The 16,401-nt window shown below is 34.2% G+C and overlaps 1 protein-coding gene across 1 annotated transcript in view; it reads left to right on the forward strand.

The window, feature by feature from the left end:
* Positions 1-16,401, forward strand: part of LOC149783011 (uncharacterized) — a 211,537-nt gene that overhangs the window by 46,928 nt on the left and 148,208 nt on the right. Inside the window, exons 22-25 of the mRNA XM_089934583.1 lie at positions 4,012-4,126; positions 9,058-9,266; positions 12,961-13,075; positions 13,484-13,704. Of these exons, the coding sequence (XP_089790709.1) occupies positions 4,012-4,126; positions 9,058-9,266; positions 12,961-13,075; positions 13,484-13,704 (660 nt within the window). The remainder of the gene's footprint in view (positions 1-4,011; positions 4,127-9,057; positions 9,267-12,960; positions 13,076-13,483; positions 13,705-16,401) is intronic.

A 16,401-nucleotide genomic window follows, 5' to 3' on the forward strand; every position in this document is an offset into this window, starting at 1 on the left:
AACATGTTTGCTGGACTTGTTGGTGTTATTAGAGGCAATCAGTTGACCAGTAAGTAATGTCCACCTTATTAGCTGGAAATTGAAAGGGTATAAAATTGTACATGTGTTCAGCTTAAATTTTTTTATATAAGTGACTCGTGACCATTGCAGGCCTACTGCACTTAGTTCTCTGGTTTTACATGTGTATGGTGTTTGTTTATGAACTCATTATTAATTTCCTATTTTTTATACAAATATTTTATCGTTATGAAAAAGCAAGTTCACAAATGCAAGTCATTCTCTGCATTTTGTGCAATGATTAGTATAGTAGTTTTCACACGTTTCTTTCGATATTCACAAAATCTGAAGTAAAAGTTATATGCACGCTGTAAGCATGTGTTGATTGTTAATTATTCTTGCTGTAGACGTTCAAACGAATAGGCATAGAAGCATTAATTATTGGAAATTTGCAATGGATAAATGTACACGAAATGCATATGAGAAAATTTCAGCAGTATGAAATTTGTACAGACACCGTTCATAGACTCTGGAACGTAATAAACTGTACACATGCTTCGTCATTCTTAACCTAATTTTGCTGTAAATTTTTCCCATTGAATTCAGACACATAATGATCTGTGACAAAATTATTGAATAGTTTAAATATGTATGCAATTTTTGCAATGGAATTACATGTATAATGGATTAATTGCAAGCCCCGATGGTACGATGTCAGACGGCAAGTAAACAGTGTTAATACTCTGTTCATGCTGTATATTAGACGTTGAATTCAGACACAATTATCTGGGACAAAATTGTTGAAATCTGTGTGCAATTTTCAATGGAATTACATGCATTATGGATGAACTGCATGCCACGTTGGCACAATAGTAAATGGTGTTGATACCCTATTCATCATATACATTAGACATGAATGCATGTATATGTGCCAATGAGTTGTTCTCTGAAAAAAGTAAAATACTGTAAAACCCTGCATTAACACGACACTTATATTAATGCGATCCAAGTTTTTGGACCCCAATTATCGTACTATAGCGGGGTTCCACTGTAAAAGCTTAATTATTTATTGTGTGCCTTTTGTTATTGAAAATGGGATAATGTATTGGGTCTGTCCATCCTTCACACTTTTTGCTCAGTAAAATGTAGCTTCCTTAATTCTAACTGGATTTGAGCTAAATTTGGTATGCCGTTTGAGATTTCTGGGTTCAGCTGTCAGTATTCGGCATCATTGTTAATTAAGTTATAACGCCTAATTGTCACATCTACCCATTTTCTACACAGTAACTGCCATAATTGTCAGATTTTTTCAACCAAATTTTCTATGCAGCTTGTTATCGCTGAGACCTTGGTTTTGTTTGATTGTCAGGTCTGTGTCATTGTTTAACCAGCGTCTGATTATCAGACTCATCCACTTTCATTTCAGCACAGTAACTTCCTTAGGTATGTTGGATTTTAACCAAATTCAGTATAAGGCTTGATATTAATGAGTCCTGAGACTGAGTTCCATTGTCAACCTTCAATAGCACACTTAGCAGAGTTATAACCCTTATTATCCGATTTTTTTTCCCTTCAAATTCATTACGCAATCATAATAATGTAGGACAACTGCTACTAACTCACAAATTCAGCCCTCCCAGGCTAAAACATTGTAGCTACAAAGCTAAAAGTTATTTGCACTCCTAGGTGGCAGTTAGAGTGATCTCCCCATGATACTAGTGCAAAAGGCATTCTTTCTTTTATTTTAAATAATGTTGAGTAACCAGCAGTATGCGTCTCATTAGGATTAATCTGCTGTTTTTTTAGTTGAAGTTATCAGGATTTAATAGACTTTGGTTAGACTACATTAGTATTAAATTTTAGAACAACAATATTTAACTTAATTTTAGTAAATGTGCATACATAACCACCTTCACATACACTTTAATCCACAGCACAGATTGCACCTTACTGATCATTGGGTACTTAAGCTTTTAAGATAATAACTGTATATTTGTACAAACAAATAAGGCTCTATTATTTTCATAAACAAACTTAAAGCTTACGTGCGGTTACAGAGCATTGATGTATGGGGAAAAGAAAATATTTTAATTCTCTGCATTGGTAAAAGACTGACGCCATTGTGCCAAAAACATTGCACTCCATGCACTTACAGTTGAGAAAGTGCAGAAAGTTCTTGTCCCGAACACTTCTTCATGGTACTTGATTTGACAGAACACTGGAAGTGTACACCAAATGCAAAATCAAGTATGTCTTATGTTACATCCATGGAATAGTCATGTGGCTGTATACACAAGAATTAGAGAATGAGTCTTGTGATCCTGTTACTTGCTGGAATGTTTTTATGGTCATGTATAATGTATCTCTGGCATGCTATCATTTGACAGTAGATTTCAATAGCCTTCTGCTAATGTTAATTTTGAGCATACAGAAGCACACAAGCACTGAAATTTAACACTCAGAGCTTGGTGCCTTGGCCTCTAAAACATGTTAAGCGATTAATAAGGTGTATTTGTCTGATATCATCATCTATGAAGAATGGATCAGGCTTGTTAGCTCTACTGGTCATAGGCCAGAAGACAAGAGCTTATGGGATGGTGTTTTGTTCATCATCCATTGTCTTTCCTCTGCTGACAGTCTGTTCATCCGTTAATACGACTTTGTTACCGCTACTCTTCCTTAACTGCTGAGGAGATTGCCTTGAAACTCTACACATGCATTCACCCTAAGGTCTACTTGATCCTAAATGGAAATGGTATCGTGGTATTGTGCATACATCCAGCATTATTGGCACATGGTCCATCTTGAAAACCTTTTTATCACTACTTCTAATAGGGAGGTTATATCAACATGGTATTTTTGCTAACGATTTATTATTATATCTAGTTGGTCTTAAATGACAAAGGTGTTGATTGGACTTCCATTACGGCTGCCATGTTGGACATCTTAAAAATCTAATCACTATTTCTCCAAAACAAAGTCACATCAATTGGAGTTTTTAACATAAGATCCTTTGAAGTTTAGTTGGTCCTAAATGGAAATGGTGCTGATCTGACAACTAATATGGCTGCTATGATGGCCATCTTGAAAATTTTGTTATTGCTACTCTTTCTAATTTTATTGTTGCTGTAGTGTTTTCGTCGATCTGGTGTGCAAAATGGTCATCATGGTAGTCATCTTGGAAATGTTATTATGTCTACTCTTCTAAATGGATGGTCATATTGAGATGGGGGTTTTGCCAACAGACGTACTATGATATTTAAATGAAAATGGTGATAATATTGCATCCAATATGGCAACTGCAGTGACCCTTGAAAGTCCTGTTATTACTATTCCTTCTAAATGAGAAGATTTATATTGATTTTGGGTATTAACTAAAGACTTCTTATAAATTCTACTTGGTCCTAAATGAAAATGGTACTCGACATTCAATATGGACACCACAGTGAAAATTGTAATGTTGCTACTACTCCAGAACTGATGGTCATATCAGTATCAAATTTTCACTACAAGAACCTCTTATAATGTTGATTTTGCATCCAATATGGCCATCTTGTTATTGTCACTGCTTCAAAAGAGAAATTCATAATGACTTGGCAATTTCACCAGAAGACTTCATGTGGTTTCTAGTTGGTCAGAAATAATTGTGATGTTGATATTTTATGCAATATGGCCTGTATGTCTGCCATCTTAAAATTCTTTTTATCACTACTTCTCCTGAATGGATGGTTGTATCTACATGGGATTTTCACCAAATTACTTCTTTTTGACCTAAATGAAAATGGTGCTGACCTTACAGCCAGTATAGCTGCAATGACAGTCAACTTGAAAATGTTTTTTATTTGTGGATAAGAATATCAGAGATGGTTTAAATTCTCAAAAGTTATAGAGAAGTATTCTTATCTATCTATCTAATCTATTTATTTATCTATCGTTTTTTAGTGCTGTTTTATGAATACTGAAGAAAAATCACAGGAATAAAAAATAGATGGTAAGTTTTTCATTTAATTTCAGAGTATTGTGTGTATGAAGGAACTGAATACAGGCAGGGCCAATCTTGGTATGATGGATGCAGCTATAAATGTACTTGTGAAAATGCTGCACAGAATGTCTATAGATGCATGAGCAGGTATGTTAGACATTTAGCATCTTTCTAAAATTTGTATACATTTTTCCCTCACTCTATAACCCCTAAATATATTACTGACCCAATTATGATATGAGAATGGGCAGGGGTTCCATGAAAATGTTTGAATTTTGTTTCCACATTTATGCATAGATTATTTCACTTTTAGTTTGTGACTAATTAGAACCAATTATAATCTGATTTAAAATCATGAAATGCCTTATTTGTGCATTATTTGTATTATGATTTAGCCTCATTGACACATAACTCATTATAAGGCTCACTCACTAAAAATGCAGGTCACATTTAAAACTCCCCTCAACAGCATTGCAAAGAGGAAGATCTCTATTGTAGCAGAGTTATTTTGATCTGGCTGTAGGCCAAAGTTGTACTGATTTGAATAAACCAGGCATGTGCAACAGCCTGCATACATATCTTGCATGAAATCTGGTCTTGTCCAATTACAGTTACATCTTATGGACACATTTAAAACTTGCTGTCTGGCCTGCATCCTGAATAAAGTTGCACAAGCCTTAAACTTACAAGATCTTTATGACATAGCTCCACCACATCTGTCCTGTTTGAATAAACTTACATGGCCTTTTATGACATGGCACATCAATATCACATCTGGCCTGTTTGAATAAATATACAAGGCCTTTATCACATAGCACAATAACACCACATCTAGCATGTTTGAATAAACTTACAAGGCCTTTATCACATAGCACCACCATACAACATCTGGTCTGTTTGAATAAATTTACAAGGTCTTTATCACATAGCACCACATTATCACATCTGGCCTGTTTGAATAAACTTACAAGGCCTTGGATCACATGGCACCACAATATCACATCTGGCCTGTTTGAATAAGCTTACAAAGCCTTTATCACTTAGCACAATACCACATCTGGCCTGTTTGAATAACTTACAGGGCCTTTTATCACATGGCACCATGATATCACATCTGGCCTGTTTGAAAAAACTTACAAGGCATTTATAATTTATCACAATACCACATCTGGCCTGTTTGAATAAACTTACAAGGCCTTTTATCGCATGGCACCACAATATCACATCTCGCCTGTTTGAATAAACTTACAAGGCCTTGTATCACATGGTACCACAATACTACATCTGGCCTGTTTGAATAAACTTACAAAGCCTTTTATCACATGGCACCACAATATCACATCTGGCCTGTTTGAATAAACTTACAAGGCCTTTGATCACATGGTACCACAATATCAATCTGGCCTGTTTAAATAAACTTACAAGGCCTTGTATCACATGGCACCACAATACCACATCTGGCCTGTTTGAATAAACTTACAAGCCTTTATTACATAGCACAACAACACCATATCTGGCTTGTTTGAATAAACGTACAAGGCTTTTATCACATAGCACAATAATACCACATCTGTCTTGTTGGAATAAGGCTTTATCACATAGCACCACAATGCAACATCTGGCCTGTTTGAATAAACTCACAAGGTCTTTATCACACAGCATCACAATGCAACATCTGGAATGTTTTAACAAATTTACAAGGCCTTTATCACATAGCTCCACAACATCACATCTGTCTTGTTTAAATAAACATACAAGGCTTTATCACATAGCACCATAATGCAACATCTGGCCTGTTTGAATAAACTCACAAGGCCTTTATTATATAGCACCACAACATCAGGTCTGTTTGAATAAATTTACAAGGCCTTTATTACATAGCACATCAACACCACATCTGACCCGTTTGAATAAACTCACAAGGCCTTTATTATATAGCACCACAACATCAGGTCTGTTTGAACAAACATACAAGGCTTTTATCACATAGCACAATAACACCACATCTGGCCAGTTTGCATAAACTTACAAGGTCTTTATCATGTAGCACCACAACACATCTAGCCTGTTTGCATAAACTTACATTGTCTTTATCAAATATCCCCACAACACCACATCTAGCAGTTTAAATAAGCTTACAAGGCTTTTATTACAAAATGCCACAACACCATATCTGACCTGTTTGAATAACTTGAACTGCCTTTTTGACTTAGCTCCACAATTCCACATGTTGTATTTCCTACTATTAACAAGGTTTTGCTGAGTTCCTGCCAAGAAATTATGATCTCATGGGTCGTTTTTCCTCATGACACATTAACAAACAATTTTGTCAGTCAAGATTTTCAATCCAACCAAAGCACTTGAAGAACATCAGATTTAGTTTACACTGAAGTATTCATTGTAAACTTGAAGACATGGTGCCAAAAGTTCTGATAAGTAATGTGCTGAGGGTAAAGCAATAGAAAATAGCAGATGATGACTATGTCATTGTTGTGATGATTGAGGATGCACTGACATAATAGCTATGTTGGCAATACAGTAGGATAATAGCTATGTTGGCAATACAGTAGGATAAAAGCTGTGTTGGCAATACAGTAGGATAATAGCTATGTTGGCAATACAGTAGGATAATAGCTATGTTGGCAATACAGTAGGATAAAAGCTGTGTTGGCAATACAGTAGGATAAAAGCTGTGTTGGCAATACAGTAGGATAATAGCTGTGTTGGCAATACAGTAGGATAAAAGCTGTGTTGGCAATACAGTAGGATAAAAGCTGTGTTGGCAGTACAGTAGGATAAAAGCTGTGTTGGCAATACAGTAGGATAAAAGCTGTGTTGGCAATACAGTAGGATAAAAACTGTGTTGGTACGATCATGTGTGATTTAATATACAAATGGTAGGAAGACAATCATGTATGGGTCAATATACAAATCCTTCATGAGTCTTTGATACTGGCAGACATATTCATCTTGTCTGCCATGTCGATGGCATTGGTTTCCACAAGACAACTTCAACCAAATTTGGCACGTGTCTTCAGATTGATAAGACTTTGGGAGAATTGGATTTAGATCTTCTTACAATATCATTGGCTAAAGTTATGACCAAAATGTTCATTTCCACATTATAATGTTACTAATCTTTTCTTGGATTTAAACCAAATTTCACATACACTTTATATTGAAGAGTCTTTCCAAAGAGTTCCATCTCCAGAAGTCCACAGCATCATTCACAGAAGTTATTGCTTTTGGTCACCCACACCTTGTTACAATGGTTTCCACAGGATAACTTTTTTAAAGTATTATTGGATTTCGACCAAATTTGACAGGCTTCTTTATGTTGCTAAGACTTAGAGTTAGTTTGATTTCCTGCATTCCACAGCATAACTTAGGAGTTGTGGGCCATGATTGCCTGTCCTTTATACTTTCTGATTTCTGCAGCATAATTCTAATTGTTGGACTTCAACCAAATTTAGCCTGCAGCTTTATTTTGCTGAGACTATAATTCAGTTTAATTTCAAGTGCTGAACATTATAATTTAGAAGAGTTATGGCCCCTTATTTCCCATCCTCCTGATTGATTTTCATAGGATAACTTACTAAGGAATGTTGCTTTTGAAACAAATGCTATAACACACCAATATTCTCATGAATGAATGAATGGATTTTTCTGGCATTTAACTTTATCACTTAGAAGAGTTATGGCCCCTGCATGCCCATCTATTCCATATTTTGGTTTTCCGACAAGTTTTATTTGTTTAAGGATCTACTGAACACATTATGGTGAGTGGGTCTCTTTGTGATGCACCCAATGCAACAAGCTCTAATTCATTATGAAAAGTCAATCACTTGCATCAAGCATAATGATCCTCTACCCTTATGGGACCACAAAACATTGTGTTTTTGTTTGAACTCCTCCACCTTCATAACCAGTGTCATATTTGTATGTAAATGTGAGAATAAATCTCTCCATACTGATTATGTATGATAATTCATGAGTGGATAGTAAAAAGTATCTTGGAGTGAGAGTAAATGAGAAAGTTCCCTCTTTTTTTATACCAGAAGTAAATTTTTAACTATTAGTCGAACCCCCCTGTACTAGATAAAATACCAGTAGTACTTTCTTCATTGATACAGAGTAAAAATTGTCTATTTGTAGGAAATTAATCCAGCCTTTTTCATGATGAAACAGATTTTGAAAAATATCAATGCATATGCCCCAGTGAAAAATATTTGCTGTATGAATAAGTATTAATTTGCTTCTGTTACAGATTTTGTTAGTAATAATTTGCATACATGTTTTCATTAATTTAAATAAATGGAGAGTAAAAAAAATTGTATGAATCACAACCATATTTGGCTGATAGATTCTTCAAAATGGTTTGGTCCAGTTCAAATTGTATTTATGCTGCATGGTAAGAATGATTTAACTTTGATTGCAGAGTGTTTGATGAAATATACTATGATAAAGTTTTAATATACATGTAAAACAGCTTAAGTTTGAAATACTTTATTGTCTATAGTATTTGTACTTCCTAATTTGTCATAAACGTTTGGGCCATATATAATCAATTTGTTTATATTGGGTTTTCTTAGTAAGCTTTTCTGTCATTATAATTTGCACGTGTATTTAGTTTAGAATGAGCTGAAAAATATACTGATTATTTATTTATCTTATAATGCTTATAAAGGATAGTTTTTTAGAATTATTTACAAAATTACATCAAATATTGTGGTTTATGACAAAAAATGCAGCAGTAACATCCATCATATAACTATTCATTTACTAGTAAATTATTTCCCATAAGTCACTTTGTGAAAGTATCAGCATTATTGGAAAGGTACTTTCAAATGGCCGTGTGTACTGTGTTCATCCAATGGTAAGTCCACATTTGCTGATTAGCTACCCCATCCCTCTTGTGATAAAATCATTTCAGATATTTACTTAGGATATCCATCCTTGTCTGTTAATAAGCCCACCCCCTACTTTTGGCAAATTTATTAGGTTCCCCCTGATCTTATAATGGGAGAAATATAGTGCATAATAAATAATATTGATCCAAAGATCTTTTGCCCGAACAGATGCCCGGAGTACCTGGACGTACAGCCTGGTTGTCACACTATTCCAGATCCACGTGATCCATCCTGCTGTGTCATACCACAGTGTGCTGTTACTGGCACATTTACCAACTTTACCAACACTGGTCAGGTCTTTACCAACAATGGTCAGGTTATTCAGGTGACTCCAGCTCCACCAGGAAGCTTCACTGGTCAGGGAACTGGAAGTGTTGGTAAGTGACCACCCAAACCCTCTTTCCTTGTGTCACAAACAGTAAAATTTTCTAAATTAATCCTAGAGTCCAGATTCACTCATCTAAATCTTGCTGTTCAGTAGTTACAATCTACTGTTCAGTTCAGTAGTAACAATCTACTATTCAGTTCAGTAATTACAATCTACTATTCAGTTCAGTAATTACAATCTACTATTCAGTTCAATAGTTACAATCTACTGTTTAATTCAGTAATTACAATCAACTATTCAGTTCAGTAGTAACAATCTACTATTCAGTTCAGTAATTACAATATACCATTTAGTTCAGTAATTACAGTTTACCATTTACAAACATTTCATTTGAACATAATATTTATTGTTGATGCGTCAAACTTTTAATTACGTTTTCCAGCTTTACAATAGCAGTTATTGATATTTTGTTACACCTTACTGAAAACTAGTCAATCTTATGGAAGAAAGAAAATCAACTGCCTTACTGAGACTAACTCATCAGGGTTGGCAGGTCTGATTACAGTCTACCATTAATTCAGTAATTACAATCTACCATTCAGTTCTGTAATTACATTCTACCACTGAACATGGAATCCTGATGAATGTGGCTGTGGGTTAAATGGGTGAGGGTGGGCCACATTGGGGCAAAAAGAAAATGACAGTTAAACAAATAGTAATAATTTTACTACCTGCAATTTATGTGACAGTCAGGATTAAGATAGATACATGCTTGATGAGATTCATAATTTCTGTGCAAGAACTTTTATTATGGTCTGTAAGCTATAGGTTTCTAAAACTTGACCTGAATTCTTTTTATCTTGTTGTCAGCTTGGCTGTGTTTTGAGTAGAGTCAAGAAATAAGGGACCAAAAATTGGGAGCCTTGACATGGGCATGTTTTATCAAAATTCATGTGATAATGAAGTGCATTATGGCTGAGTTCCACTGTGCTACTACAAAATTGTAAGATTACAACTCAAAACAAATTAGAGCAAATTGGAAAAAGTTATGAATAAATTTTGAATTTGGATATTCTTTTACATTATCCATATCTGTTTGATACATTTTAGTCTTAATTTTATAACACCAAGCGTGGCCTTTGTTTTCTGCATCAGGCATAATAAGGATGAAAGGTTTGTGCCTCAGCTTGTTTGTTGCTTGTATCAAAATAATAAGTTGCATATTTAATATCATAGGGTGTGTTTAGTGCTGATTAATTTTGGTTGTGTTTCATTCCAGCCTTTAATATCTGATGTAAAATATTGGTCAGTATGATCTAGTTTGCTTATCAAACTTTCTAGAATGAAGTCAGATATGCATGGGAATTTTCTGTTCAGGAATTATGTCAGTAAAACGTAAACAAGAAATGAATGATTTGCAACAATAATGATTTTTGTTTGTTAATTGGCAAAATATTGCAAATTAGAAAGCATTCTTTTCATAAAATGCAATTTTTAATGCTCATTTATTTGTTTTACAAATTATATATATATATATATATATATATATATATATATATATATATATATATATATATATATATATATATATATATATATATATATATGTTTGTGTGTGTGTTTGTGTGTGTGTGTGTGTGTGTGTGTGTGTGTGTGTATTCCTTTTTGTCAGTGAGTGCTATACACAAACTACTGTGATTTAATAAATTTTCTTGAGTTTTGAGAGATGGCCCTCTTGTCTTCACAGGAAGATTTTGTTTGATTGATTCTTCAAAATTTTTGGTTTGAAGAAACCTTGAAATTAATGAAAACTGGTAGCCCATGAAAAATAGTGAATCAGTGTATTCTCACTTTTATTGAGCAGCGTATTTCCCCATTGTAACTTCATTTGGACAGACTGACATATTTTAAAGAACGAAAAAACAACAACCCAAGATTTCATTATTTGCAAAAGGAAAAACACTGAAATTATCATAAAAGTGTTAATTATTGGCAAGCACAGATATAATGCAAACTAATTTATCTAGACCTCTTCCAACCAGCATTAAATTGGCCAGGTGCATTGGTACACTGATAATAAATATATCAGGATTTAGGAAGACCATTTGTACTCATGTCCTATATGGTTAAAAATTAGCTGGGCAAAGGAAAAATTTATCATGTACTCATCCCTGGGTGAAGTAGATAGATTTGCACCTTGATCTGTGTGCATTTTCTACCTTAAACAATGCTGAAGTTCATCATTGCTTAACACCTAGCCTGCTTGAATTATCCATTACATTTGCTTATTTGCCTTCTTGCTGTCAGTTTTGAACATGTTGCAAAGGAAATTTGATAAAAATGATTAGTAAAAATGGTGGGTTCAAAACCCTTCCTGGACATGTCCGCTTTGATAAAAATACAAGACAAGGTTTGTATACTAACTCTGGCTCTCAATCTCTTAATGGTATTCACATTAACAGTGACCACTTTTCAGTAATCTAAACATCATTTTGTTTTGGAGAAATTTGTTTCACTTACCCCAGATCATCATTATTTTCATGGCTGTATTAATACAATGCTATGACAAAGTGAAGACACCTTCATTTATTTTGATAAGAATATAATTACATATCTGAAGCAAAATGCTGCTAACTTACATTCAAAAGAAATATTTTGTTTCCACTGATTTCCACTAGCTATAACACAATTCATACTGTGAAGACAATGGCTGATTTGTCAAAATTTAATTTGGGTCATGATGTTGAAACTTTCCTATTTTTTGGCCAATTAGCAGTATTTTATATGTGCCCTTGAATAGCTGTCCAGAAAAGGAGGTTGACTAAAAATGGATTACTTTATATGAATGTTAGTGGGAATTTCAGAGACCCCATTATAACTGTCATGGTCTATGTCTTACAGGGCTTTATCTGACCAGATGGAAATATCACAAAAGTTATGACATTCTCTGTCACTTATAAGTCTAACACTCAGTGTGTGATAGATCGCTAAAAAGGAATCTTTCTCTACATTAAGATGACACCTAGATAACTGAAAGATGTCACTGTAAATGTGAATAACATTAAAATTCATGGACTAGAGATAAAAGTCTCTTTTGTTATATATTTATTTGTAGGGGCCAGACATTATAAGGATTTTAAATGTGCTATCTTTACAACAAAAATAAATCAACATTTTCATGATTTTGACCCATTTTAGTATCAAACTTGAATCGGATACTTGTGGTTATGAGTATAAGTAGTGTAGGGGAGAGATATCCTGAATAAAATGAAAACAGGGATGAGTAACTGTTACAAATTCATTCATCTTAGAGTGATTGGAAAACATTTTCCAGAGCCCAGTAAATTCATTTTCTGGACAAAATATTTATGAAAATGCTATTAGTACATAAATTATCCAGACAGCAAAAAAAGTAATTGAATTTTTTTTCCCAAACATTTAAGTCAATGATGGTATTCCAGCATCTGATAGTCAAATGTGTGTCATATTAAGTTGTAAGAAATCAACCTAAAATAAATAAGAAAATAGTAAACTTACATGCAGTAATACATTATTGCAGGGTAAAGTATAAGCAGCATCTGATTTGGTAATTAATGTAATTTAACAAATAACTGAGCCCCCCCACCCCCACCCCCCGTATTGCAAGTTAATATGAAGCTATATTTTCAGATAGTTTGTTTATTGGCACAGAAAAGAAAACTTGATCATGTTTTAAAGGATAAATATGGATTTTTTTGTTGCAGGGTATTGTGAGTTCAAGGGTGTGCAATATGGCCAGGGTCAGAAGTGGGAAGATAGTTGCGACTACGAGTGCACATGTACTGATGCTATTACTGGATTCTACAGATGTATTGAAAAGTAAGTACAGTTAATATTTGTTCAAAAAGTATGTAAAGTCAGGTTTTATTCTTATCAGCTAAGGAATATTTGAAAAAGTTGTACAAAAGACTAATTTATAAATTTAAGAATATTAAATTCTAATCACACTTTCAAACTGACCAATCCTTCTATCTGCAGAGAGGAAAGATATAGTTCCAGGTCAAGGCTTGAGCATAATTGTTTCTTTCAATCCTAAAGGTTAAAATATGTAATGCTTTTCTTAACATTATTTCAACAATAGCATAGTTTCTTTTTCTATATTATTTAGAATGTTTGAGAACCTGTCTCCAATTTAGGAGTGCTGGATGGTTAAAAAACAGGATATAAATTACTGGAGTTGATAGGAAATAATGTAAACATAACATAAATATCATTTTTATTCAATAGATGTAAGAGGTATATTAACCTACCAGTGGGATGTGAATTAATCACTGACTTTGCCAACCCCTGCTGTAAGACCCCACAGTGTAACTTTAACCCAGCTCCAGGAACATTCTCTGGCACTGGTGGAACAGTTGCTCCAACTTCAGGTCCTACTAAGGTGCCAACCCCATTGCCACCAGGACAAACCCTTGCCCCTGGCTTGATTACTCCAGCTCCACACTACAGTAAGACCCTCATAAATTGTTATGAATTTTGTTAAAATACAGAATTATAATTATTTGTTCAGTGTGATGACAGTTTACACTACTTAGGTAAAAAGGGATTTTATTGTGTTTGTTTTTCAACCTCGTTTTTTAATGCTGCATTATTATTTGTCTTTTGATAAATTACAATAAGAGAATATTACTGAGTGAAAACTCATAGCAGCACATTCATAAACAGTTCATCTGAAGACCCTAAAGAACAAAATTGTTCTTTTAGGCAAGTTCTTCTGTGAATGGAACAATTTGTTGCAAGATTTTACTAGCAACTATCTATGTGGACAGCTAGTTTCTGTCTAGGTCACCATAAATTAACAGCCTATCAAAAAGAGGCACAAATTGACCATTTCCTGGTGAATATAGAAGGTATCTTGTTTTGCAGATATTTACATGTCTTTTTTTTACAGTCAGGTGTCAAGTTAAAAATCAGCAATGAAATTTTACCCTGCAAAAATGTAGGGGTATCATAATTTGTGCCACCAAGAGCAAAAACTGCAAAAAAAGATTCCCAAATCACAAATTTATGAACATATTTAAAAAATTAAAATGTAATGGAAATTTCCCTTTGCAAGTTAACATATCTTATCTGTAGTAAGTGTTCTTCCTTTAACCTTGACCTTTGACTTTCTGCTTTATGAAACATTAAAGGAGACCAGAAACCAATGGAAATATAGAATAATAATAAAAGTACTATAGCAGAAAACCTTATTCTGAAGTATCATCTGCGACCGTAATGCCAATATTTAAATATTGGCCTATCTTCTAGGAGCTGAATTTCCGTGACCTCGTATGCAAAATTTCCGCGCCTATTCGGTTACTTTCGGGACGTGACGTCATAGTAGCGACTCCAGCAGCCCAAGTGGGAGTTGCCAGAGTAAAAGACAATACCGTTTTGCGTTGCTTACGGGTGTAATAGAACATTAAGAAAAGCCTGTTGACATAAAAAAAAAAATCTTTTCCGAAAGATAAAGGCATAATGAAAGAATGGGTACATTATTACAAACGAGTCGAATTCAAAGCAACACCATATAGCACTATGTGCTCGTTACATTTCTAAAGGAATGTTACGAGAGGGATCATGAAAAAATAGCAACTCAAAGATACGCAAATGCTAGGCCTAGACTAAAAGTTGGCGCTGTTCCAGACATACCTTTGGACATTTTAAATCCTGGGAAAAGTGTTAAATGTGTGAGTTACGAAAACAGGCAGAAAGACGAGTAAGTGACCACAAAATGCAACAATCAATCCACACATCTTTTATCTAATAACAGCAGTGCTAAAAACAAATCTGATAGCACGACACCCTGGGCCCCTTCTGGTTTTAGTTCCGGCCCATCCTGTATTCAAAGTGAGGTGTCCGTCAGGCTTGTCGAAACAAAAATTGTTTGCCTGAGGAAACTTTGATTGCGCTGGTGAAATGAGTAAATGTATTTTCAAGATGTTGACATACATGCCTTAACACGGCACAATCTAAATCAAATCACCACTGTCCTAGGTGAAATTTAGATTTCATTTTAATCAAATGGAAACTTTTCTAAAAATAAGATTCTAAACTTGTTGTGTATCCAGAAAACACGATTTTCAGTAATCTTTTAAAAATTAAACAATTAAAAAAGAATGCATTGTATACATGTAGTATGCATAAACGGTAATCTGTAATAATTGGGACTGATATAAAACTATTCCTTGGGCAGTTTAAAAAGCAGCGATTAAAAAAAAAAGAGGTCAAAGTTTCACATTAACTGTCTAATAGAACGGGGGGGTATTGACCCCCCCCCCCTTGCCCCAATGTGCGACCGCCCATTTGACGTGCCTTTTCTCCCTGAGATACGCCTTATTATTCCCCCATGACAAGCCCCTTTTGCATATTCTGGTCAGTTCTGGCTAAATTGCAAAATAGCTAAAGTTTTGATTTAAGTACGCAAACGATAAAGCCGGTGTGACTAATGAACTAAATCTTTATCCTTGGATTGATCTTGTGAAATAGACTGCCCTTCATACTTACTTCAAAGAAACCATGTTCGACAGTGTGAGTATGCGTAAGCACCAGCAACTGATTACCAAATAAACGATGCCTATTTTGTTGTTACTTACGATGCCATGGACTTAATTTTAACAGTTCAAATCTGCAGTCACAAGTTACTGTACTTGTGGCAACTGTTTTTCACACGTTTTATGCCCCACCTTATTTCCTTAGGTTTAAGTCTTAATGCATGTAACACTGTTTGCTGAATAAAATATTTATTCAGAATTAGTTCTTTAGGGCCACATATACTGCATGGTATATTTTGTTTTATTCCTTGTAATTTAATCATGATAATTAAACTTTTCATATACGGTAGAGGAATGTCAGGTGTTAACTGGCCGAGTTTCTTTGGCAAAAATGGAGATGCGATTTTGTTTGCAGAGAAAATTTCAAAGTGATCATTCATTTAAGCTAATTGGTGACAACTTTATTCTTTTTATTTTTTTTAATACTATAGTACTGTTGTAGTTGTTTAAAAATTCTGAAATTTACTTGAATAATGTTTAATCTTCACGTTCTATTTACTGAAGAAGAAATAAAGAAAGAAAAAAAAACTGTTGTATGATATTAATTATATCGTCCAATGCCGGTTTAGACGTGTGTGCATGTGATTTGAATTTTTAACGTAGCTTTAA

Source organism: Sinohyriopsis cumingii, chromosome 15, assembly GCF_028554795.1.
Source record: "Sinohyriopsis cumingii isolate HCF-2022 chromosome 15, ASM2855479v2, whole genome shotgun sequence".
Taxonomy (NCBI): domain Eukaryota; kingdom Metazoa; phylum Mollusca; class Bivalvia; order Unionida; family Unionidae; genus Sinohyriopsis; species Sinohyriopsis cumingii.